General features: G+C 39.5%; 2 protein-coding genes across 3 annotated transcripts in view; one reads left to right on the top strand and one right to left on the bottom strand.

Moving 5' to 3' along the window:
* The window catches only part of LOC115217149 (amidophosphoribosyltransferase-like), a 31,528-nt gene extending 13,494 nt beyond the window's left edge, over positions 1–18,034 (bottom strand). Inside the window, exons 1-3 of one of the 2 annotated variants that reach the window (XM_036507300.1) lie at positions 18,023–18,034; positions 2,386–2,630; positions 429–562 (exon numbers count right to left, since the gene is read on the bottom strand). In XM_036507300.1, coding sequence (XP_036363193.1) covers positions 429–562; positions 2,386–2,552 — 301 coding nt within the window. In that variant the 5' untranslated portion in view covers positions 2,553–2,630; positions 18,023–18,034. Of the gene's footprint in view, positions 1–428; positions 563–2,385; positions 3,318–18,022 lie in introns of those variants that run through there. The other variant, XM_029786765.2, reaches the window with a different exon arrangement.
* LOC115217150 (cyclin-dependent kinase 2-interacting protein) lies at positions 7,824–14,153 on the top strand. The gene is made up of 5 exons (XM_029786766.2): positions 7,824–8,196; positions 11,682–11,844; positions 12,442–12,550; positions 13,124–13,256; positions 13,783–14,153. Exons 1-5 carry the CDS (start codon positions 8,100–8,102, stop codon positions 13,977–13,979), a joined length of 699 nt encoding a protein of 232 aa, XP_029642626.1. The 5' UTR covers positions 7,824–8,099; the 3' UTR covers positions 13,980–14,153.
* Positions 18,035–27,112: the final 9,078 nt, after the last annotated feature.

Below are 27,112 nucleotides of genomic sequence, written 5' to 3'. Positions count from 1 at the left end.
AAGAACTGACAGGATTGATATATATATATATATACTCTTTTACTTGTTTTCAGTCATTTGACTGCAGCCATGCTGGAGGACCACCTTTAGTTGAGCAAACTGACCCCAGGACTTATTTTTTGTAAGCCTAGTACTTATTCTATCGATCCCTTTTGCTGAACCGCTAAGTTACAGGGGACACAAACACAGACACACACATATATATGATGGAATTCTTTCAGTTTCCGTCTACCAAATTCACTCACAAGGCTTTGGTCGGCCCGAGGCTATAGTAGAAGACACTTGCCCAAGATGCCACGCAGTGGGACTGAACCCGGAAAAGTGTGGTCAATAAGCAAGCTACTTACCACACAGCCACTCCTATATATACAATAGTGTGTGTGATAGAATGATGTTGGGTATATTTAAAATATTAAACGAGAACTTACCGATTCCAAGATTTCCACGGAGTTGTGAAATTTCTTCCTCTCGGAAGATATGACTGACAAGGCCCATTCCTTTCTTTTGAGTGAAATGTATTTCATTTCCAGTGCTCGTTACAATCCCTGCACTCTCTTGGCCCCTAGAAGAAAACAATTTTTTATCAGACATCTCATGGAAGCTTCTCTTTCTTTTCATTAAGGTGAGGAGACCTATTGAGTCAAGTACATCAACATCAAAATAAATATCAAATGGAAATTGTAGTTGTGATACCTGTGCCGGTGGCACGTAAAAAGTACCATCCGAACATGGCCGATGCCAGCGCCACCTCGACTGCCTCCCGTGCTGGTGGCATGTAAAAAGCACCAACCGATCGTGGCCGTTGCTAGCCGAGCCTGGCACCTGTGCTGGTTGCATGTAAAAAGCACCCACTACACTCACGGAGTGGTTGGCGTTAGGAAGGGCATCCAGCTGTAGAAACACTGCCAGATCAGACTGGAGCCTGGTGCAGCCTCCCTGGTCTCCCAGACCCCGGTTGAACCGTCCAACCCATGCTAGCATGAAAACGGACGATGATGATGAAGAAAACCACAACCATTGCTTTGAGTTAATTATTCTCCACGCCAGTCATGGGACATTCTCAATGGCACAACTAACAAAAAAGAATCACCTCGAATTTTTAAAGTAATGCAGCCTACCTGATGATGAGCTTGGTTTTATGAGGCCTGCTTCTATTAAAAGGTTGTCCATGTCTGATCTAAACAGTTTTTTTCCAGAATCGGATCCACCATAACCAAAAACGTGGGATTCCGTAAAATAAATCAATATATTACCCGAATTTATGACAGAAAAATCGGATCTTGTGAATTTCCCGAAAGTCTCCTCTCCACCCCCCAGGGTTGTCAGCGCGCATTTTTTTTCATATTCGTTTTCCCCACACTTGTTTGTAGCCACCAGGCTGGTTTATTATTTTTTTTTTGTTCCCTGGTGAAGGTCTTTATACTGACCCCATTTTTCAATGATATTCTTTCATTTGGTCTAGATATTTAGAATTTTTATGGCATTTCCGATCTTTCTAGTGTCTAGGGATCGATATTAACGAGGAATTCTGGAGAACTGAAGAAGCAAGTTTACCTTATTGTGTCTTACTCATTTTGCCCCACCTAAATTTGTCTTTTATATGCTCCAGAGAACGGAGATAGTTTTCTGAAATAATGTTCTGAATATGTAATGGGTTTTTAAAAATTAATTTAGAGACGGTAATTTGCTTAGCTGATATGGTAACAAAAAGAACATTTGTAAAACAAAACTATTTTTTCTCAAAGTCAAAAATGCAGTAAATATTCCTAACGTGCCTCCCCACCCTCATGGAAGGAGACTCGGAGAATTGCGATATAAATATAAGTAAAATCTGAACAAAGGTAAAATCAATATATTAAAAAGTTTTTGCTAATATTATACCAGGTTGTTGTTATATAAATTTAGTAAATCGGAGAATAGAAACGAACATATCGAACTTTTCAGAATTATAATCAACATATACAAACGTACACACACACACATACATATATATATATATATATATATAACAAATCCGGAGGTGAAGAAGCACACTCTTAAATGTACAAATATATATATATATATATATATATATATATATATATATATATATATATATACATACACACACACCTAATCCCTGTACAACGTGGGTTATAAATAATATGTAACTATAGTCACGGCGTGAAATTAGACACCATAGTTAGAACCCTATATGTAATGTAACTACCCTTAAACTATACAAACTTTACACAGTTTATATATATATATAATATAATATATATATTTTATATATATATATATATATATATATATTATATATATATATATGTATGTGTGTGTGTGTGTGTGTGTGTATGTCAACTTTTGATGGAGAAAAAAATATTGAGAAAATGCTATATTTACCGATGTTGTAGACCGACCAGACCCAGGCAAATAATGTGGGGGACATCCAAATCGGTTGTTTTCGGTGGTTGAGGCCATTCCCCACTGGCAACGCAACCAAAGACCCCACAGGCTTCTTCCAGTCCACTTTCGTCATCAGGTATAAAGAATTCCTCATTCGTACACATTTCGGTTCGAGTCACCTCCTTCGACCCAGCTCCTCGTAACCTGTACCTATTACAGTAATAGCGGGCACTCCTCAAGCACTCACTGTGGCTTACTGCTGTGGAAAGGAGTTCAAATGGGACGTTTAAAGAAATAAATAAGGCCAGACAGGGATGACAACGGAAACGCACGTGGCTTTTATTAATTTATAATAATTGGCGCTTGACACTGCAGCTACCTTGGTGTGTACGAGACTAACAACTTGGGCTACAAACTGTGGTTATATAAACCAACGAGGGAGACACTACGTGGTCGTCCGACATGCTGCTAACAACAGCTAAATCTTCCTCTTCTTACACCTCATCGTCTAAATTAAAAGCATGTACTTGTTGATTAATGTAGTCCTGCATATCCTTAAAAACCATCAACACGGGTTGGTCTCGGTCGGAACGCTTTGTAATGTCTTTGCTCATAAGTCTGCTCAATCAGGACTGACCCGGGGTTAAATAACAACTGCATATATAAAATGTTCAATTTTGGCGCCTTACGAAGAAGTTTTACTTCGACGCTTCTTTTAAAGTTTTTATTTTTATATTTTAATTAATTATATCTTAATTATATGTGGACGACTAAATAAAAAACATTAAAAAAATAAATGACGATTTTTGTTCTTCTTCGTCTCGATAATTCAATCTTCAATACTTTTATTCTTTATGCTTCTTTCCTTCCTGTAAAACCTAAATTATAATTTCTTTTTCCATCTCAGCTATATTCTAAGAATGTATTAGACAATATCAGTGCTTTTCAAACTTTTTGCTGGAGCGAGCGGAACCCCAAGGAAACATTCCACTGGCTCGAGGAACCCCTGTGCAATAATTTAATAGTCTTATGCACACATATCTGCACAGAATTAAAAATTACTGCCGGTTTTAGCAGTTTTGTAACTTCTTGCAGAACCCTGGTTGAAAACCACTGGACTATACTAATATTCTAGGCTTCCTTCTTGAAGGGTCATATTTAATCGTGTCCAATGTGTCCAGAAGTTTAAATGAATGAGGCTTAGTAGAGTAAGGGATGAGGGTTCGTTCGAAGCAATCCTTATCAAAGGAATTCCTGTGGAGTTTTGGATTAAATGCCGCTCAAAGTTAGAATTCTACGAAGGGAACGAGGTACGGGTAAAAATGAAATAATAATTCTTCAGAATCGCAATTGTTGAATAAAATATAGTAATACTGAAAAAAAAAAGTAAAATAAAGTTTTTCCTCGCCGGCATTCCAATCGTGGTCACCCAGTAATATATTTTATCTAATGTTTTTTTTTTCCTCAGTCGATAAGGTGTAATTTAAAAGAGATTAGACTGCTATTTCTAGCAAGTCGACCAACTACCTTACATAGAGGCTTCCTCGTTAACCGGAGACCCTAAATTTTAAGGAAGTACATACAAATCGATAACTCGTTCTTCCTTTTGTGTGCATGTTGTTGTTTAACCCTAGGAAGGTCCTCTTCTACGAAGGCATTCCAATCACGACCATCCAGACTGTTTCCAGGCACGGTGTACGTACTCCTACTCTTAGCAACATTATGTCATTTTTTAATATCTTGAAAAAATATCAGAACGTAATTTGAGAATGATTTGGCTGCTATTTTTGAAAGACTGACTGACCTAGTCTGGACACCCACGTTGTTTCGTGTATTTCTTAAATAAAGTGGCGTATATGTCACATAACACAAATGTAACCAAGGGAGCTTTGTCCACTTTCGCATTTGGTGAGTTTGTCCTAAGGGCCTTTTGTCCTGCTCTCGTCGTTTACGTGAGCTGGTTTGGTATTTGATTTAATTAAGTACCAGTTACGCACTGGGGTCGATGTAATCGACTTAATCCATTTGTCCCCTCTATGTTTAGCTCCTTGTGGGTAATAAAGAAACAGGTATTTGATTTCGTTGTACCAGGAAGCTATAAAATATTTGAATGGATCAGAAAAGTGTCGTAATAGCCATCCTGATTGAACTGACCTGAGTCTATTCTGCCTTTTTAAAGGGTTCTACATTATTCAATATCAGTTTCCCTCTTTAACGACAGCAGGGTATGAATTTGGAGGAGATTTTGCTACTGTTTCTAGAAGCTTGAGCTGGCCTATGATAAAAAAAAAATTCCAATCGGGACCGTACTTAGCGGTTCGGCAAAAAATATTAATAGAATAAGTACAATGACTATGAGGGGTCCACCAGAATAAAATAGTAACCAAAGGGGTCTATAGATAAAAACTGTTTGAGAACCCCTGATGTAGATAAGAGTCAATAGTGTAGTTCATGTGGATAATGTAGGTTTATAACATTGACGATGTAGATAATGTTGATAATGTAGGTAACTTAGGTATTCTTGTTAGTGTTGATAATGAAGATTATACATGGGAAATTGAAGTTCTCAAAATGCCCTGGAGGCTCTCTAGGTTGAGGTTGTAGATGATTTCTGTTACCTAGGTGACATAATTTGCAGTGGAGGAGGAAGTACCAAAAGTGTAATTGTTAGGATGGGAATGGGATGGAGACAGTTGAGGGAGATTCCACCTCTGTTGGCAACCAAAGGTTTCTCTCTCTGAGTGAAAGGAAGATTGTATGATGCATGTGCACAAACAACAATGCTACATGGTAGTGAGACATGGGCCCTGAATGTGGAGGACATGTGAAGACTTGAGAGGAGCAAAGTTAGTAGGCTCCCCTGGATGTGCACTGTGAGAAAAAAGTGTGCAAGAAAGAAGACTGGTTTGGTGATGTGAGGTGTATGGATGTAAACAGTTGCCTAAAATGGAAGGAACTTGTGGAAGAGGGAGACCCAGAAAGACTTGGGATAAAGTACTGAATGCTGATGGCAAGGCACTGAGCCTTAGAAAGGAGATGACAAAGGGTTGAGATGTCTGGTGCCTTGCTGTACTCAAAAAGACCCATTCACCACAGCAGGATTGATATCTTAAAAACCACCTTGGTATTGCTCAGTAGAGACTCCTCTATTGACTCAGTAGAGACTCCCCTGTTGACTCAATAGGGCTGCCTTATTGACTCAGTAGAGACTCCTCTATTGACTCAGTAAAGACTCCCCTGTTGACTCAATAGAGGCTGCCTTGTTGACTCAGTAGAGACTCCTCTATTGACTCCCCTGTTGACTCAATAGAGGCTGCCTTATTGACTCAGTAGAGACTCCTCTATTGACTCAGTAAAGACTCCCCTGTTGACTCAATAGAGGCTGCCTTATTGACTCAGTAGAGACTCCTCTATTGACTCAGTAGAGACTCCCCTGTTGACTCAATAGAGGCTGCCTTGTTGACTCAGTAGAGACTCCTCTATTGACTCAGTAGAGACTCCCCTGTTGACTCAATAGAGGCTGCCTTGTTGACTCAGTAGAGATTCCCTTTGCTGGGTGGAGGTGCTTATCGCCCCTTTGAAAACATAAGGACACAGAAAATGTGTCATGGCCAGCTGGAAACTGTGTTACCTAGGGTTAAATAACAGTAGTATTCTTCCCTTTCTGGGACTGCCACATTAAGTTGGCAACATACCATCACTTTATCGGGCTGTTACTGCATAAATCTCTGTAGAAGGTTTAGAAATGTATTATTTCTATACTTTCTGTAGTTTTAGCTTTTTATAATTACATCTTTATTCCCTCCTACACACAGAATATGAAGAAGTATTTAGCTACTGATGCTTGTATATGTAGGACACTGCTTTGTGAAGCTTGAAAAAAGGCCACCTTCAAAAGTCACCAGCTTGGAACCGTTAACAATAAGAAATCATTTACGCTTGTAATATCTTTAGGAAATTCATGGAGATCATAACACTGAATGTTGCCTTGCTTCTTTATGTATCTGCCACTGGTACCTAGAAAAACAGGATTGACACTAATAATTGATAGTGAGATAAATATTAGGGGAACAGGGGAGGGAAATTATATAAGGCAGTGTGGCTGTGTGGTAAGAAGCTTTCTTTCTGACCACACGGTTTCTGGTTCAGTCCCACTGCGTGGCACTTTGAGCAAGTGTTTTCTACTATAGCCTTGGGCCGACCAAAGCCTTGCAAGTGGGTTTGGTAGACGGAAACTGAAAGAAGCCTGTCATATATATATATAACCAACCGATTGTGGTTGTTGCCAGCCTCCCCTGGCCCCTGTGTTGGTGGCACGTAAAAAGCACCCACTACACTCACGTAGTGGTTGGCGTTAGGAAGAGCATCCAGCTGTAGAAACACTGCCAGATCAGACTGGAGCAGCCTCCTGGCTTCCCAGACCCCGGTCGAACCGTCCAACCCAGGCTAGCATGGAAAACGGACGTTAAATGAGGATGATGATGATGCATGTATTTGTGTTTGTTCTCCACCCTCATCGCTTGACAACCGATGTTGGTGTGTTTACGTCCCCGTAACTTAGCGGTTCGGCAAAAGAAACCGATAGAATAAGTACTAGGCTTAAAGTAATATCTTTATATTCACTATAACTCTTCGAGGCAATGTTCCAGCATGGCTATAGTCAAATATCCTTTAGGTACTATTTAAGAAGAGTGGTCCCGGTGCGCGCACTCGCGCATCCGGGCTGGCTATTCGTGACTAGTCGATCCTACAACGACTCCCTAGCAAAGTAAAAAAAACACAAAATAAATAATTTTTTAAAAACAAAGTAAATAAAACACAAAGGATCGACTAGTCACGACTAGCTAGAACGGATGCGCGAGTACGCGAGTGCGCGCACCGGGACCACTGTCCTTAAATAGTACCTACATATAAATATATATATATTTATATATATATATATACCCCCGTCAGAGGTACTCTATAATTTTGTAGAGTACAAATTCATCATTCTTAAACAAGAATATTATTGAATGCGACTTGGAAGTTTTGTCGGACAAAGGTTTAGTTGGTCGACACTTCGAAGTTACTGTTAATAATATATATGTGTGTGTGTGTGTGTAGATATATGAAGTAATTTTATAATTAAGATTGAACATTGCAGCCCCTAATTGTAACTTTCCCTAAAGCGGTGTTCGACATACTTTTGCACCGACAACTAAAAAGTCCGTTTCTTATTTAATGTGTGTTGTATGGAATAAACTTATAGTCATGTGTGTGCTTGTGGGAATATGTATATATATATATGTTTGTGTGTGTATGGATTAATCGTGCCCTCTTGACACATCAACATCCTCTACAGACACTCCAAGTTGATGATTTAATTATAAATATATATACATAATAATAATACAGATATACACACGCATGGACAGGTGCGTGTAAGGGAAAGTGTGAACAAAGGGGAGGTAAACGACGACGACGTCAACATTTGGGGAAGAATTGTTGTTTGTTGTGGATAATTTCGTGAGAATCGGGAGAAAGAAGGCTTTTAATTCTCAGGATACCAAAGAGAGACGTTCTTTTCTTGTGTGTGCCTTGGAGAGACTTCGTTGTTTCTTGTTTGTCTGAGATTGACTCTCATTCTTTCCGTGTGTGGGTGTCTGTTTGGTTGCCCCTCTTATATATATATTGAGAGTTTTGGTGGTGCCAAATCCACTTTTAAAGCGAAGATGCCCAAGAAGAAGAAGAAAGATAACGAACAACAGTCTAGCAGGAATATTTCTTTCGATCATAGTTCTTTCCAGAACTTATTTTCACCTGTGACCAGTAAGACATCTCTCTCTCTTTCTCTCTCTCTCTCTACTGTTTATATACACATGTGACTTTATATAATCCATTTTCATCTGGAGCTAGTAAGAAATACGCGCGTATACGCACGCTTTCACACACACATACACACACACACGTAGCGTATACACGATATACCTTTATACTTTAATATGTGCGTGTGTGTATGTGTAGACATACGTCCACAATTGTGCCTCAACAAATTCCTTAATCGGAATCTACACCATCTAAAGCGTATTTGTAGAAAATTTCATTAAAAAATATCATCTATATTTCTGAAAGTTATGAGGAAACAAAGTCAGGTGAGGGCACACGCGTGTGTACATCAGACTATCGTAAGATGTTTACAGCGTTGGCCACAATGTGCTTCGCATTGTTTTAGAGTTCGAATGATACCACTCCGCTGCTGAGGTATCCGAGCTGACATTTACCCTAAACAGAATACCTTCTTCGCACACCTATCACCACCCATACGCTTTAATTACCTGTCCATAACAACATAGCCGTCGCTCTACTGAATCCTTATAAATTCCCTCAGTTTTCCTCCCAGCTCATCCCTGTCACATTCGCATCCGCTACTTTCCAACCTTCACGCATCCTGTGCCTTCAACATCCACCTCTCGCTACCTTCATCGCTTTGTTTACAGAAAAGTCCATAGCTTCCTGAACTTTCCCCACCCTATTTCTAATTCTCGCCACTACACTTTTAGGACACCCCAGCACCCCGTTGTTGATTTGGTCACCTAGGGAACAGAAGCTATCAACTTGTGCGACGTAACTTTTGAATTTTGTATGAAATATATTTTACGGGTGTTCTCAGGTTTAACCACTCGTCTACATCAGTGGTCCTTAACTCTTTCGGTTCCGGTTTTACTCAATTGGACCTCAATAGCCATTCACTGTATTCTGTGTCTTCTTGTTTCAGTCATTTGACTGCGGCCATGCTGGTGCACCACCTTTAGTCGAACAAATCGACCCCAGGACTTTGTAAGCCGTGTACTTATTGTATCAGTCTCTTTTGCTGAACCGTTAAGTTACGGGGGACGTAAACACACCAACATCGACTGTCAAGTGATGGTCGAGGGAACTCACACACATACACATCACACACACACACAAGTATATGCATATATATATATATATATATATATTAATGTAACGCACGGGAAGTGAAAAAGTCTTTAATGTTCCGAGCCTATGCTCTTCCACAGAAAGAAACAAGAGAGAAAATAAAAAATGTGTAGTGGCTAGCGATAGGCTTCTCTCAGTTTCCGTCTACCAAATCCACTCACAAGGCTTTGGTCATCCCAAAGCTGTAGTAGATGTCACGTGGCCAAGGTGCCACACAGTGGGACTGAACCTGGAACCATGTGGTTGAGAAGCAAGCTTCTTACCATACAGCCAAACCTGCGCCTAATATATAAAAAAAATGTTACAGTATTTTTATAATTAAATATTATTAGAAATTGGATAAAAACAATTAAAAATATTTTGTGTATTGTAAATGTTTAAGTAATTTATAGCAGATAAATTTTAACAAGAAAATACTATACATTCCCCCACCAAGGGTCATATGGACCCAAATCGAGAACCCCTGGGGTACATCTGATATCTGTTATACAGCAGTGGTTCCCAATCTTTTCACTACTGAGGACCCCTTTTATTTGAATGAGTTTTCCCATGGACCCCAAGATATCGAAAGGTCTGTCAGCTTAACATGTTCACAGACTCCCAGTACTGCTTTTGCCGACCAGCAGGGGTTCGCATACCACAGGGTGGGAACCACCAAGTTACAGTCTTTCTTCATAGTGAACCTGCCTTTGATTCTGCTACACCATCTCTGCACCCATCGTCACCACTCCACCCCATCACCACTATTTTTTTTGCTTCTTAATTATGCGCAGTCATGTAGCTCTTCTACTAACTCATGCATATGGCGTGGTGGTTAAGAGCTTGGGCTACTAACCCCAAGATTCTGAGTTCAATTCCAGGCAGTGACCTGAATAATAATAACATTGAAAAATACCTTAGGAATGAGAACCCAGGTTTGAAATTTCCCCAAGACACCTAATGAAGACTGGAGGGTCTATCAGCTGAAACATTGTGTTAACAACAAACAAGATGAGGACAAATATCCGTCAAATGTAAATAATCTAAATAATGTACATAATTCCTCGTCTCTTAAATATAGAACTGCAAGATTCCTGTTCTGCTCTGGCCCTTTTTCTCTCTAATCATCATCTCTTTATATAAAGGTATCCCTCCTTGGCTTTGTAATCTTGTATGCTGTAAAGTGGCTGGCATTAGGAAGGACATCCAGTCGGAGGATCGATGCCAAGGCAGAAGCTGGAACAGGATGCAGTTCTTCAAGACATCCAACTTATGCCAGTGTGGAACATTATGATGATGAGTATGAGTATGATGATGATGATGACGATGATGATGACGACGACGATGACGATGATGATGATGATGATGATGACGACAATGATGATGATCATGATGATAATGATGATGATGACAATGATGATGAGGATGATGATGACGATGATGATGATTCATTTTGTTTTAACATTCACTTTTCCATGCTGGCTTGGGGTTGAATAGGAGTTTTAGGTGAAGCAAATTTTCTGCTGCCAGAAGTCCTTCCTGTTGCCATTCTTCACCTGTTTCCAAGCAAGGGTGATTTCCCCCCCTCCCTCTGCTAAGCCAGACATTCTTGCAGAATATTAGAAAAATCAATGACACTGCTTGTATGACAGGGACAATCATTTACAACTTCATGTGATGTCAGGACAAGGAAGAAAAACACACACACACACAATGAGCTTCTTTCAGTTTCCCTCTGCCAAATCCCCTTGATATTTGAGATTTTGCTTGTTTGTCACAATAATAATAATAATAATAATAATAATAATAATCCTTGTTACTATAGGCACACGGCCTGAAATTTTTGGGGGAGGGGCCTAGTCAATTACATCGACCCCAGTGTTTCACTGGTACTTAATTTATTGACCCTGAAAGGATGAAAAGCAAAATCGACCTCGGTAGCATTTGAACCCAGAACATAAAAACAAAATGCCACAAAGAACTTTGTCCAGTATTCTAATGAATCTGCCACAACTTGCACCTTTAAGTGGGGACAAAGATGATCCTTTGCTGTTAATAGTGTTTCTGTTTGCAAAGCGGAAGACCTGGCGGGAACGTTAACACACTGGGCGAAATGCTTAGTGCTATTTTGTCTGGTGCTATGTTCTGAGTTCAAATTCCGCCGAGGTCGACTTTGCCTTTCATCCTTTCGGGGTCGATAAATTAAGTACCAGTTATGCACTGGGGTTGATCTAATCGACTGGCCTCCTCCCCTAAAATTTCGAGCCTTGTGCCTAGAGTAGAAAAGAATACTGTTTCTGTTTGGCATTAATTTATGTTTTTCTTTTTTTTTTCTTTTTTTCTTGTGTGTGCAGGTCCTGTGGCGGTGAAACCGAGCCAGGGCAACCTCACTGGCAGTGAAAGGGTCACCAAGGACAGTGCTGCTGACATCTACAATGCCATCTTGAAGTGGAACAACCTCAACCTCAGTGGGGCAGCCATCATGAGCAAAATAGCCAATTGCAAATTACAGGCCATGTAAACTTACCTTCCTTCTCCTTTTCTTTTTTTCTTTCTTTCTTTCTTTCTTTCTTTCTCTTCCTTCCTTTCTTTTTTCTTCTTTCTTTCTTTTTTCTTTCTTTCTTTCTTTCTTTCTCTTCCTTCTTTTCTTTTTTCTTTCTTTCTTTCTTTCTTTCTTTCTTTCTTTCTTTCTTTCTTTCTTTCTTTCTTTCTTCTTCTTTCTTCTTTCTTTCTGTCTTTCCTTCTCCCTTTCCTTCCTTCCTTCCTTCTTCCTTCCTTTCATCTTTCTTTCATCTTTCTTTCTTCTTTCTTTCTTCCTTCCTTTCTTTCTTTCTTTCTTTCTGTCTTTCCTTCTCCCTTTCCTCCTTCCTTCCTTCCTTCTTCCTTCCTTTCATCTTTCTTTCATCTTTCTTTCTTCTTTCCTTTCTTTCTTTCTTTCTTTCTGTCTTTCCTTCTCCCTTTCCTCCCTTCCTTCCTTCCTTCCTTCTTTCTTTCTTCCTTTCATCTTTCTTTCACCTTTCTTTCTTTCTTTTTCTTCTGTTGAAGGAACAAGAAAAAAAAAATGGTAATGTATAACTTATGTTTTGTTCTTCTTTTCCAAATGTTCCTGGGTAGATTTGAACCCAGCACCACGGTGTCCGCTGATGTTTCACCCCCGTCGACAACGATGCCTCTTGAAATGGAACCACTGTGTGAGAAACTTCTGAAGACAGTCGAAGCCATGGTGAGTTGCAAACCTTGGGACAACATCACTTTCTGTGTGTGTGTGTGCGTGTGTGTGTGTGTGTGTGTGTGCACGTGTGTGTGTTTGTGTGTGTATATACACACACACATTAATATATAGATTCTAAGTCCTAATATTTCTGGTGTTGATCAAATAAATTCTGATTGAACAGCATTTATTGAGCCCTTGCCTTAAAATTTCTGGCCTTGTAAGGATGATGATGACGATGATGATGATAGTAGTGATGATGACGATGATGATGACGATGATGTTGATGATGATGATAGTGGTGATGATGACGATGATGTTGATGATGATGATAGTGGTGATGATGACAATGATGACGATGATGATGATTGTGGTGATGATGACGATGATGATGATTGTGGTGATGATGACAATGACGACGATCTTGCCTTTCATTTAAGTACCAGTGAAACACTGGGGTTGATGTAATCAACTACTCCCCTCCCCACAAATATGAGGCCTTGTGCCTATAGTAAAAAGGATTATTATTATTATTATTATTATTATTTCTTCTTCTGACGACTGCAATCTTTGTTTTTTTAACAGGAGAAGGTGATCCATAAACTGGAAGCCATGTGTGACGTGTACCGAGGGCTATTTAATCTGGAGGAACATCGACACCAGGCTGGTGATGTTACTGAAACCGTACCATTCCAGTCTTGGACTTACAAGGATTTTGGTGAGTAAAACCGTCTGGTACTTGAGTTGCTGTGGACGGAGTGTCATCATCATCATCACCCTTTAATGTCCATTTCCCATGCTGGCATGGGTTGGACAGTTTGACCAGAGATGGCAAGCAGGAAGAGCTGGACTAGGTTCCAGTCTGACTTGGTTTGGTTTCTATGGCTGGATGCCTTTCCTCGCGCCAACCGTTTTTACTGTGTGCTGAGTGCTTTTAACGTGCCACGAGCACTAGTGCCTTTTATGTGGCACTGGCACAGGACCCTTGTGGGTCAATCCTCTTCATTAGGAGGGGTGGGGTCCTTAACACTTCTGCTGTGCAGGACTATTTTGTTTCTTATTGGCAAAAAAACTCTTATGAAACCCCATCGACCACGAATCCAGTGTTGGCTAAATTGGTGTACAGGTAGAGTCTTACTTTAAAATTGTGTTTTTTGTGTATATTCTTGAATAAGTGTAGAATCTTGCGTGTTCTGTTGTATGCTGTATCGATCCCTGAAAGTGACCCCAACTTCTATTTGCAGAAGTGACGTCCGCAAAAATTGTTGAAGCTTACCAAAAAGAGTTTGAACTGAAACAACGCCTGGTTGAAGTCATCGCACACGTCCCCGACCGCAATCTGTTGATGTTTTGTACGGCTGGCTGGCTGCACGAACCGTACGTCAGTGGAGAGACACAGCTTCTACTCGAGGCCCTTGTCACAGAAACGGGTCTGAAATGACCCCTCGCCGTCCACTTGTAGGGGTTTAACTTTATTAGGAACTAAATTTCTTCATTTTTTTTTTTTCCTTCTTCCATTTTCTTTTTACCTCTTCTCTTTTGCTGTCATTGTTCATGTGTGCATAGGCTTATGTGTGCGTTTATGAGTGTGTATACACACACACGCACGCATAATATATATATATATATATATATATATATATATATATTATATATATATATATATTTGTATATATGCATATGTATACATATATATTTGTATATATGCATATGTATACATATATATTTGTATATATGCATATGTATACATATATATGTATATGTGTATATATATATATATATGTATATGTATATATATATATGTATATGTATATATATATATATGTATACATATATATGTATATATATATACATATATATGTATATATATACTATATATATACTATATATATATATATATATATATATATACATATATATATACTATATATATATTAATATATATATATATATATATATATATACTATATATATATACTATATATATATTATATATATATATTATATATATATATACTATTATATATATACTATATATATATATATATATACTATATATATACTATATATATATATATATAATATACTATATTATATATATATATATAACTATATATATATACTATATATATATATATATATTATATATATATATATATATATATATATATATATATATATAAACAGACTTTAGGTTAGTTCAAATATGTTTGTGACATATTTCAGCTTCTAAAGGCAATTCCACTGTAGTTTACCATGGAGAAAAAAAATTCTTGCTTTTGGTAAAATGTGTAAACATACCATTATCAGCTCATAAAAAAGCACGCCTCTGTGGACTGCTAAATGCACATTTCTGGCTTTTTTGTCATCTTCTGTAGCAGATACCGAAGGGAGGTAAATCTGAGCTGACAGAAAGCTTGAGCTTTATAATAAATTGGTAAATACTATTTACTGGTTTGTGCTAGTAGACCGCCTGGTCTGATCAAATACACGAGTAGTAGTGTGAAGCAGTGATGGAAAAATAAACAACCGTGAGGTAAGATATATATATATACACACACATATACATACATACACACACATACAGATACATAATTCCTCAACCTCAGACATGTATAGAATATATATATATATATATATATATATACTTATATATATATTATGTAATATAGACACATATATATATCAATTAAACATACTTTTAAATATATAAACTATTTCTGTTTTTTGTTTTTATTTCCCTTGTTTTCTCACATCCATTCCTTTCACTTTTGAAGAATGTCTGTCTTAGACAATTTAGATTCCTCTTGTGTGACCACCACAAAAGAATCCATCTTATGTAATGAAAGTTTCTTTTGTTTCATTTTTATATTTGATTTCCAAGATTTTTGATGGGAAGTGGTGTGTTGAGACAGATTTTATATCTTGAGAGGGTCATTGGGCCAATAATAAATACACACACTGGTTACTATTTTAGTTTTATTTATCTGAAGTAGAGCTGGAGTTGAGAGGACATGTCATTGTGGGGCCACAAATGGCAACGAAAGAACTTTAATTAATCAAGCTGATTGATTGTCTGAACAATTAATCAAGCAATCTTCATCATCGTTTAACGTCTGCCTTCCATGCTGGCATGGTGGGATCAATTAGTTAATTGGTTAAATGATTAACAAATCGACAAATAATAATAATAATAATAGAAGTGAAATAGAACCAGTGTGAATTTATGCTTTGATGTAATGACCCTCCCAAGATCCCACAAGATCTGTGTTCTCATTCAGTTACCTTTTCTTTTATCTACTACTTGTTTTAGTCATTAAACTGTGGCCATGCTGGGGCACTGCCTTGAAGAATCTTAGTCAAATGAATTGACCCTACTACTTTTTTTTTAAAGCCTAGTATATATATATATATATACTAGCAGTATCGCCCGGCGTTGCTCGGGTTTGTAAGGTAAATAACTATATAAGCATTTTTAGAGAGTTATAGCCAAAAAATAGCAAAAAAATGCATTAAAAATGGAAAAAAAATGATGGTAAATTTTTTTTTAAATCATAGACTCATCGTAGATGCGCGCTAATACCCAGAAGGGCTCGATATGAATCATGACTATAAGATACCCGGTTTTGGTTAAACTGCACCACAAAATGTGGGAGTAGTTAGGAATCTAAATCGTAGGAGACAGACACACAACTTCACTTTTATATATAAAGATATATATATCAACACACGAGTAGAAGTTATGTTAGCCCCATGATGGGATGGTGTTATCCAAGGAAATACTGGTTCAATACCTGATATTTTGGGGGAATTAATTTTCTTAAACTAATAGGTGTATATATATAAAAGCATATAGCTTATATTCATATCAAAGAAGAAGAAGAACAAAATGGAGATTGGGAAGTTAATAATTGTTTATCATTAACAACAAATGAATCATCATTCTTTACAGCTGTTTCGATTAATACTCAGTAAATATTGAGTAAATATTAAATTCATATCTTCAGAGGGAAACAGACCCTTGGATGTTTTATATATGTGTGTATGGACTTATTATAATATATATATATGTACACAGACACACATACAATACAGGCTTCTTTCAGTTTCCTTCTGCAAAATCCACTTGCAAGGCTCTGGTTTGCCCAAGGCTATAGTACCAGACACATGCCCAATGTCCCACAGGATAGGACTGAATCCAGAACCATGTGGGTGGGAGGCAGACTACTTACCACACAACCACCCCTATGTATAGATTTCTTCTCAAGAAGAATCGTGTTGACAATGACACTGAAGTTCCGGTTTGCTTTAGCCTTCATCAGATTGTCTGTTGAAGATTAAATAGACTGAGACTTCGAAGTCACTGTCAACAGTATTCTTGTTAAAACATATGTACTCTACAAAAATGATTGAGTACTCCTTTTCCTAACTTGAAGTAAAAACAAACTTATACACACACGCATCTATATAATATATATTATATATAAGGCTGCGAGAAGCTGGCAGAAACGTTAGCATGCTGGGCGAAATGCTTAGCAGTATTTCGTCTGCCTTTACGTTCCGAGATCAAATTCCGCTGAAGTCGACTTTGCCTTTCATCCTTTAGGGGTCGATAAATTAAGTAGCAGTTACGCACTGGGGTCGATATAATCGACTGGCCCCCTCCCCCCAAATTTCGGGCCTTGTGCCTAGAGTAGAAAAGAATATATTCTATATATATTGTGAAGGCACATGGCTTAGTGGTTAGAGCGTCGAATTTATGATCGCAAGGTTGTGAGTTCGATTCCCGGAGCGGGCTGCGTGTTGTGTTCTTGAGCAAGTCACTTTATTTCACATTGCTCCAGTTCCCTCAGCTGTAGAAATGAATTGTGACGTCACTGGTGCCAAGTTGTATCGGCCCCTTGGGTAACATTGGTGGCGTGGAGAGGGGAGGCTGGTATGCATGGGCAACTGCTGGTCTTCCATAAAAACGACCCTAGGTTGTGCATTCGCTGGTGAGGCGACTTTCCGCCACGACTTGTACCCCGGAGGGGAGCCCCTCAGGTGCACCGATGGTCATTCGTAACCGATGCAGTCGAGGTCTCACTACATATGTGTGTGTGTGTGTGTGTGTATATATATATATATATATATATACACACACACACACACACACACACACACATATCCGTCCATATATATATTAATTGTGGAAGTCGTTTAAAAACATCTTACAAAATAAAATGAGTTTCTCGCGCTTTGACTGTAAATTTAATAAGGGAGGTAACTTGCGTACGATTCCGTTGATTATTCCCCCTGTATTAGTTTGTCAGTCGGGAATGTTGCGTAGACCAGTCGCGCACACGCGTATACACATATAGTCTATTCCTCTATAACCGATTTCAGCTATTAAACTGCGGTCATGCTGGAGCACTGTTTCTCTACTTGCACCTCACCTGAACAAAATGCACACACACACACACACACACACACACACACACACACCACACACACACACACACACACACAGAGGCCCTGATAAAGTAGAAAATCGGAGTATTTCAAATGCAAGACTCAACCGTAGTTGGAGGCCGTCTACACTCTTGAAAATTGTAATCTCAAGGAAGATCGAAATTCTGTTGGTGTAGAAAGTCCAGGCATCACATTGGTAAATTCAATATGTGGACCCAGCGAAGAGTAAAATATGAGTCAAATAAGAAAACGAAGAATGAGTTTAGCTATATTTTAATTTCCAGTTTCAAGTGTTTCGGTGCCATTCTGGTTTTAACGACGCTGCACCCAAAAATTCTACGTGAAAAGTTAGGTAATATTTGCGGTTTTGTAGAATAGGTTGGAACTTCATCAGACTTGCTTCGAAAGGTTCGCTCTTAGATTATATCATCATCATCATCACCACCACCATCATCCTCATACTCATCATCATCATCATCTTCATTTAACGTCCGCTTTCCATGGAAGCATGGGTTGGACGGTTTGACTGGAGCTGGTTAGCTGGGGCGCTACTCAGGTTCCAGTTGTCTAAATTCGTATTACTCTTCCTACGGCTGGATGCCCTTCCTAATGCCAACCACTTTACAAAGTGGCCTGGGTGCTTTTACGTAGCACTGACACGAGTGTTTTTGCGTGGAACAGGCACATACGAACCCGTGAGACTTGAATCTCTCAGAGAAGGACGCAGGGGAGATGCGTGTATGTATGGATGGTCACGGTTTTACTTAGTTTGACATGTCTTCTTAAACACAACAAACTGCCTGAAGCTTCGGTCCCTTGTCATCTCCCCTGTGAGGTTCAACGTCTGAAGATCTTTTCCCACCACTTCGTCCCACGTCTTCTTGGGCCTACTTCTTCCACAAGTTCCATTCTACACTTAGAGATCGGCACTTCTTTATGCAGCTGTTCTGACCCGTGCTCATCATATCGCCATACCAGCACAGTCTCCTCTCTTACTACAATTGCGGCCTCATACCCAATTCTTCCTTGCCGTACATGCACACTGATATTACCCATCCCGCAGAGCATGTTGCCTTCATTTATTTCAAGCCTTCGCATACCCATGTAGTTATAGCCCATGTTTCATTGCCATGTTGCATAGCTATACGTGCACAGGTATCATACAATCTACCTTTCACTCTTAGGGAGAGGCCCTTTGTTATCAATTAAGGTAGTAGTTCTCCGAACTTTCCCCAGCTTGCTCTTATTCTAGCAACTGGCTTTCAGAACTTCCTTCTCCACTGCTAAATTGGTCGCGTAAGTAACAGAAGCTATCTACTACCTCTAAACACCCCCACCACGACATTTGAGGAGGTCCGTTCTCCGTACATTCTTAGTGCACGTTGCCATGCACAACGATGGCTTTTTTCTGTCAACCTTCTTCTGATACCGTTGCACCTCTTATGTGTCCATAGTTTGCACCAAGTATACCATATGGAGTTTCTACCAACACCTTTCCTGCATATCGAACAGGGCCATCTCTCTGAAGGGATTTGAGATTTGTCCGTTTTCCTACTTTCTAGGACTTTGATCTTTGCTAAATTGACTCTAAGGCCCTTCGATTCCAGACCTTGCTTCCACACCTGAAATTTCCCCTCTAGTTTAGGTAGCGATTCAGCTATAAGAACAAGGTCATCAGTATAGAGAAGCACTCAAGGGCAGCCAGTCTTAAATTTCTCTGTTATATTCTGATAAACAATGATAAACTATGATAAACAAGAGGAGGGGGCGAGAACCGACTCTTGGCGAACTCCTGCTTGCACACTAAATTCATTGCTATGCTCATCTCCAACGTTCACCTTACTGACAGCATCCTTGTACATGGCTTGTACTGCTCTCACTAACCATTCATCTATCTCTAGCTTCCGCGTTGACCACCAGATGAGGGAGCGGGGGACTCTGTCAAAAGCTTTCGCCAGGTCTACAAAGGCCAATTACAGAGGTTTATTCTTGGCTAAATGCTTCTGCAGTGATCAGGAATATAGTAGCATCAGTAGGGCTCCTCCTTTGCCCCAAACCGAACTGCGTCTCATCCAGGCTAACCTTCTTCCTAATTGGTTGACCTATGACCCTTTCTATAACTTTCATGACCCGGTCCAGCAATTTTGTATTCCTGTCTCAGGCGTTACCTTTACCTCTGTAGCAGTTGACTATAATGCTGCTACAGCAATCGTTGGGTATGATTCCCACATGGACAATTTTATTAACTATACGGGTGATTAGGCCATATCCCACTCCACCAGATATTTTAAGTATCTCAGCGGTGATTCCTGAAGGGCTGGGAGCTTTCTTCGTCTTCATTACTTTCATAGCTTTATCTACCAAGCTCTGTTTAGTCAGGTAGCTGGTCTCTCTGTCGGGTCCACATTTGGCGGACTCACCTACTCACATGCATTTTCTACATTCCCAAACCTCTTTTTTTGCAGAATCACTAACCGCAAGTGAATCATCATCCATGCGAACACGCTTCTCTCCTACAACACGACAATTTTCTCTCACACACTACTTTCAATCCGAAGCACCCCAAGCCGCAGGTCCTCACGCCGCGGAGCATTGAACTCTGAACGCAAAGACAACGAAATACCGCAAAGCATTTCGCCCGGCGTGCTAACGCTTCTGCCAACTCGCCGCCTTGTGGCCAATAACATATCCTTTTCTACTCTAGGTACAAGTCCTGAAAATTTTGGGGAGGGGAACAGTCGATTAGATCGACCCCAGTACGCAACTGGTGCTTAATTTATCGACCCTGAAAGGATGAAAGGCAAAGTCAACCTCGGCGGAATATGAACTCAGAACGTAAAGACAACGAAATACCGCAAAGCATTTCGCCCGGCGTGCTAACGTTTCTGCCAGCTCCTCGCCGCCTTGAAGATTGTTGTAGAGCACAGCGTTTCACCTGTAGAATCTTTGCTACTCTAGGCACAAAGCCTGCAATTTTGGGGGAGGGGACCAGTCTATTACATCGACCCCAGTACGCAACTGGTGCTTAATTTATCGACCCCAAAAGGATGAAAGGCAAAGTCAACCTCGGCGGAATTTGAACTCAGAACGTAAAGACACGAAATACCGCATTTCGCCCGGCGTGCTAACGTTTCTGCCAGCTCCTCGCCGCCTTTGTGGCCAATAACATATTTGAACTCCACTGCGTAGAAAGTGAAAATTGTGCTTTAGTAAACGTTTGGTACACTTAGTGTAACAGACAGTTTTTACAGTAAAATCGCTGAAAAATTAGTTTCACAATCTTTTCCCACAACAGATAAGCAAATTGAAAATAAAATCATAGAAGAAATCACGAGAACATTCTATATCGCACGTGGGACACACTACATCCCTTTCTTCATCCTCACAGAAAAACCACCTAAACAACTTTCACAAAGATGCCGAAGTGGAAACAGATTTCATCTTCATCCGTGCAGACCGAAATAAAAGAGGAGCAGCCATTTTTCTCTCTGATTCCTTTGTTGTGGATGCTGAGGACATATTTTCCAACGGCTGTTGTGAATCCATATTGTTATTCAACGAAGTTAATGGCATAATCGCTATTGGTTTCTACAGGCCTCCCCACAACCCCACCACAATGCTTTGGAGAGTGTTTCAACGGAATCCAGTTCCTTCTCCAAAAGAACAACTCCGGGGATGTATTATCGATATGCGATCTTTTGATCTCTCTAAGGTGAACTGGTTTACAAATACTCCGAAGTCAGGTAACTACACGACATCAGACAAAGCAGCAACAGAATTATTTTTCAATTCAATTGATGAATTTCCCTAACCCAACTTGTGCTTGAACCAATAAGATAAGACAAAATGATCCGGGACCTGATCTTAATAAACCACGCTCGCTTCGTTCATAGCGTTTCAATTGAAAAAAGCTCTTCTCTCGGATCACATGCTGCTGGTACTCTACAACCTTGGTTTCCGGCATGCCCAAACCAAATCAATCATACTCGCCCCCACTGCACCTATACAACAACATCAACCTTACCAAAACAGACTGGGGAGCAATTGGAAAAAGAAAACCTGCAACTTACCGATTGGTCCTTCACTCACAGTTCTTCTGATGTTGTATAACATGGCGGCGCTATGAGAACATTGTCACTTACGCATGCTCAAAACACGCTCCTACGAAACTCACAAGCACTGATAGGAATAGGGTCCCAAGAGAGAAGAAACACTCATCTGAAGAATCAAAAGACTCATTAAAAAAAAAACCCAGTGCTCCAGCATGGTCACAGTCAAATGACTGAAACAAGTAAAAGAGTAATTAAAATTCTACCACCAACAATTCAACAGCAATAAGAAGTTTTGAGTTGGAAAAACATCGTCTGCAGATCACCATGAAAGTCTACATGGACAATCAAAGACCTGCAGATGCAAAATGGGTAATCAAAAGCAGGATCTAACAGACGCCGAAAGTGTTCTGTTCCTATGCCAACAAGCATAGGACCACCGTCTCATCCATTGGTCCACTGATTGATGAAAACAGCATTCTCCACCATGGCCATAAAGAAATGGCAGAAGTGCTGCAGAAACAAAACTGCCCTGTCTTTGGTGATTCCATTGATATTGCCATAAGGGATCTGAACGAACCCAATCCCCAACATACTTTCTCTGATATCATTTTTATTACATCAAACATCATAGCAGCAATAATTGAAATAAAGTATTGTTCTTCTGTAGGTCCTGATAGATTCCCCTCTACATTCCTGAAGCAATGTAGACACCAACTTGTAACCCCTCTAATCAATCTCTAGAGAAACTAGTTAGACTGAGGCTTTATACCGTGACACTTCTTGTCCCAATCTGTCACCCCAGTGTTCAAAAAAGGGAAAGAGGTCTCTTGCAGTTAACTATCGCCCGATCCCACGCACCTCCCATATCGTCAAAGTGTTTGAAATGGTGGTGAAATCAAGGCTAACTGATTTCCTGCCAGTTCGGTTTATATCGACCCCAGTGCGTAACTGGTACTTATCTAATCGCCCCCGAAAGGATGAAAGCAAAGTCGACCTCGGCGGAATTTGAACTCAGAACGTAGCGGCAGACGAAATACTGCTAAGCATTTCGCTAACGATTCTGCCAGCTGGCCGCCACTGGACAGAGTGCGCAGCTCGGAGATCAGGGATTCTCTCCAGGTCGAGCCGGTACTTATCTCCATTGAAACGTAATAGCTGTGGTACTACGGTCATGGTTAGAATATCACAGGAAAGAATCGAAAGACGGATTCTTCAAATCAGGTTGACCAGTGGGACACCCAGTGGTAGACCAAGAACGATTATTTGGTATATTGGAATTGTCTTTTGTTCCTCGTATTTCTTGGATATGCATTGCTTTGGCTCATTCTATCTCGTTATCAATTAGCATTATCTTTAAATATCTTTAAAGTATTTCAGCTCTAAAGCTGCGGTCATGCTGGGGCACTACCGTTATCGACTATTCTCTATTAAGTAGTATTTCTTTTAGTTCTTGGAGTCTTTTATTCCTCGCATCCAAATTCGAAACGATTGAACACATTCTTCTGTCAGACTAAATGGTATATTTGTTTTAGTGTATTTTAAGTGACTTGAAATATTGTTTCGAATCTGTCGGTTTGCAGTGAATGCTGATTTCAATGTTCGTGTCTTTATTTTATCATTAAAATATCCAGGAATGGTTGTTGATCGTGACTGAGTTCCATTGTGAAGTGTATATTGTTGTTTGTATTATTAACTGGGTCATTCATTATTGTTTTGAACCTGTTTGTAGTGAATGTCGGTTCAGATGTTTGTATTACAACCCAACAAAATGCAGGAGCAAAACGTTGGATAAAATTTGTGGTTTTATATTCAGCTTTTCCTATCATGAACTACCAATCTCCAAACAAAAATCTAACACCCACCAAATGGAATGGGAAATTATGCATGAACTCAAAATAAATAATGACATTGTAATTAAATAAGCAGCTAAATGGAATGCTTTGGTCATTATGGATGTTGATTACTACAAAAATGTCACATTATTCGTGCGACATCATTTATTAGTGAAAGGTAAACAATTACCAATTATGAAATGCCATGGAAAACAACTCAGCACATTCATTCTTCTACAGCGAAAAAGGTTTAAAAGACAAGGAATGTGATTACCTTACGTACTTTGATGGAGGCAAAACCAGCAATTTATATGGACTCCCTAAAATTCATTAGGGCAAAATAATATATCATACCTATTTCTTTATTACCCACAAGAGGTAAACACAGAGGGGACAAACAAGGACAGACAAACGGATTAAGTCGATTATATCGACCCCAGTGCGTAACTGGTACTTAATTTATCGACCCTGAAAGGATGAAAAGCAAAGTCGACCTCGGCTGAATTTGAACTCAGAACGTAAAAATAGACGAAATACTGCTAAGCATTTCGCCCGGCGAGCTAACGTTTCTGCCAGCTCGCCGCCCTAATGATATATCATATCACGTTCGAACAATCTTAGATTAAGACCAATCTTAGCGGACACAAATTATGTGACACACAGACTCAGCAAATATGTACACACAACGCTGAAACCCATTCTGAAGCATCTAAGGGATAACTTTGACTTGTTAGACTACTTTCCCCCCCCCACAAAACAAAGTTACAAAAGCACAAAAGCACTACACCTAATGACTTCGGACTAGACGCCATAGAATTCTGGCTTAAAAAATTCCCCAAGGAAATTCCAGAAGAGATAGAAAACTGATTGATTACTGAAGAAATAAAATACATAAAAAAAGTAAAAAAAATTTTTCAAATAGACATAGAAGTGGCTGTGTGGCAAGTAGCTTGCTTACTAACCATATGGTTCCGGGTTCAGTCCCACTGCGTGGCACCTTGGGCAAGTGTCTTCTACAATAGCCTCGGGCCGACCAAAGCCTTGTGAGTGGATTTGGTAGGCGGACACTGAAAGAAGCCCGTCGAATATATGTATATATATATATATATATGTGTGTGTGTGTGTGTGTGTGTGTATGTGTGTGTGTGTGTGTGTGCGTGTGTGTGTATATGTTTGTGTCTGTGTTTGTCCCCCCAACATCGCTTGACAACCGATGCTGGTGTGTTTACATCCCCGTAACTTAGCGGTTCGGCAAAAGTGACCGATAGAATAAGTACTAGGCTTACAAAGAATAAGTCATGGGGTCGATTTGCTCGACTAAAGGCGGTACTCCAGCATGGCCGCAGTCAAATGACTGAAGCAAGTAAAAGAGAGTAAAGAGAGCAAATCCATTGGTTGAATTTGCAAACAAATAATTGGAACTGTGATGGGAACAAAGGTTTCTCCAACTTATATGAATTTAATCATAGCGTCCCTAGAGATTCAAATATACAAACAATATAAATCAATGTATTGCATCAACTTCCACAAATACCTATTACAAGACTGGAAACGTTACTTAGACGACTGCTTCATTGTGGATCACTGTCTTGACCAGGTTAATGACCTAATTCATAATATAAACAACAATATACACTTCACAATGGAACTCAGTCACGATCAACTGCTATTCCTGGATATTTTAATTATAAAAAAAGACACGAACATTGAAATCAACATTCACTACAAACAGACGGATTCAAAACAATACTTCAAGCCACTCAAAATGCACCAAAATACGCCGTTTAATCTTGCACGAAGAATATGTTTAATTGTTTCGAATTTGTACTCTCATCTCACTCCCTCCAGAACAAGTTGCAGGCATTGGGTGGAGACTATGATATATTGTTTCGAAAGTTGGGGGCGCACCCCACCGGTTTGGCATGGTAATATTTTGGTTGCGGACGGGTTTTCAAAATGGTACGTAACAAGAGAATAAAACTTGCAATAAAGTTTTCAGTGCAACTTTGGTTAGATACATTTACACTTTATTGATAATAAGATAGAATGAGACAAAGCAATGTATATTCAAGAAATACGAAGAACAAAAACAATTCCAATATACCAAATAATCTAACATAACAACACACAGCCCAAGAAAATCAGAATTAACCTGCCAAAACATCCTGTTATTGAAACAAGACTAAAAGATGAGAAATGCACTTGAAATATTCAAAATAACTGAAAGCAAAAGACAACCAAAATCGACGCCAAATTGCCACCCAAAAACACAATCTCAAAAGTCAAAAAGTATGGCGGTTCCAAAAGCGGGACTTGCATCTGCATTATGGAAAGACACACCTTATAAATTCAAATCGGGATATATTTTCACTGTCAAAAGGATTTTCACCTGTTCATCCAAACATTTAATTGAATGTAACGGTTCTAACGAAGATTACACAGGGGAAACAAATTCTTCTTTGAGATGCTGACTTACTATTCATAAATAGCAGATACCAAACCGTAATGTTGGACAGATTCCTCTGAACAAACATTCAGACATGTGTGCAACAAACAACATCTCAAGATTCCTAATCTTTCTTCTTTATTTTTGATTTTTTTAAAAACCACAGAGTAAAAACGGATGGTCTAATTGATGGGGGCAATCGTCAACAACCAGTTAGGTTTAGTAAGGGATTAGTGATAGAAATAAATATAACAGAAGGGAACTTAGGTAGAAATTTAGAAGAGGCGCTTAGGAAAGGCATTGCAGCCGCCGTGCTGGCCGTGAGATAGTCCTGGACCAATTCTTCAACGCTAAACACGAAGGGTGCATTATAAGTATTAAGGTGCGTGCTCTAAGACAAGAAGGAACTAAAGCATTTGATGGGCCTGAGTGGCAGAGACCCAACGTAATAACAAAGCCACAATTCAAGTCTGTGGCGGACTAAAATGGGTTCACGGTACTCAAGCCCGAGCAGATGTGTGCGGCTTTTCAATAGTACTTCACCCAACTATTTGGAACGAATGGAAGTCCGGGACGCAGGATGTACTTCAGTGCCTAGCTCGACGGCATGCTACGATTCCACCCCCACCACAAGGTGTTTGTGTGTGGGAACGGAACGTTGTGAAAAACCAGTAACAGCCGCAGAATTACGGGATGCGATGATGGATTTCACGGGAGGTGGAAAGAATAAATCGCGTGGTTTGGATGATCTGCCCTACGAGCTTTACTGTTGTATGCCAGATTTGTTTGGCGG

The sequence above is a fragment of the Octopus sinensis genome, linkage group LG11 (genome assembly GCF_006345805.1).
Source record: "Octopus sinensis linkage group LG11, ASM634580v1, whole genome shotgun sequence".
Classification (NCBI taxonomy): Eukaryota; Metazoa; Mollusca; class Cephalopoda; order Octopoda; family Octopodidae; genus Octopus; species Octopus sinensis.
Note: the sequence above shows the minus strand (reverse complement) of the source record. Positions and strands in the feature narration are given on the sequence as shown.

Bases quoted from the DNA above. Each gene is read 5' to 3' on its own strand.
- LOC115217150 (XM_029786766.2), top strand. From the start codon at position 8,100: ATGCCCAAGAAGAAGAAGAAAGATAACGAACAACAGTCTAGCAGGAAT. The intron at 8,197-11,681 runs GTAAGACATCTC...TTGTGTGTGCAG, and splicing joins CTTATTTTCACCTGTGACCA to GTCCTGTGGCGGTGAAACCG. The intron at 11,845-12,441 runs GTAAACTTACCT...GTTCCTGGGTAG, and splicing joins AATTGCAAATTACAGGCCAT to ATTTGAACCCAGCACCACGG.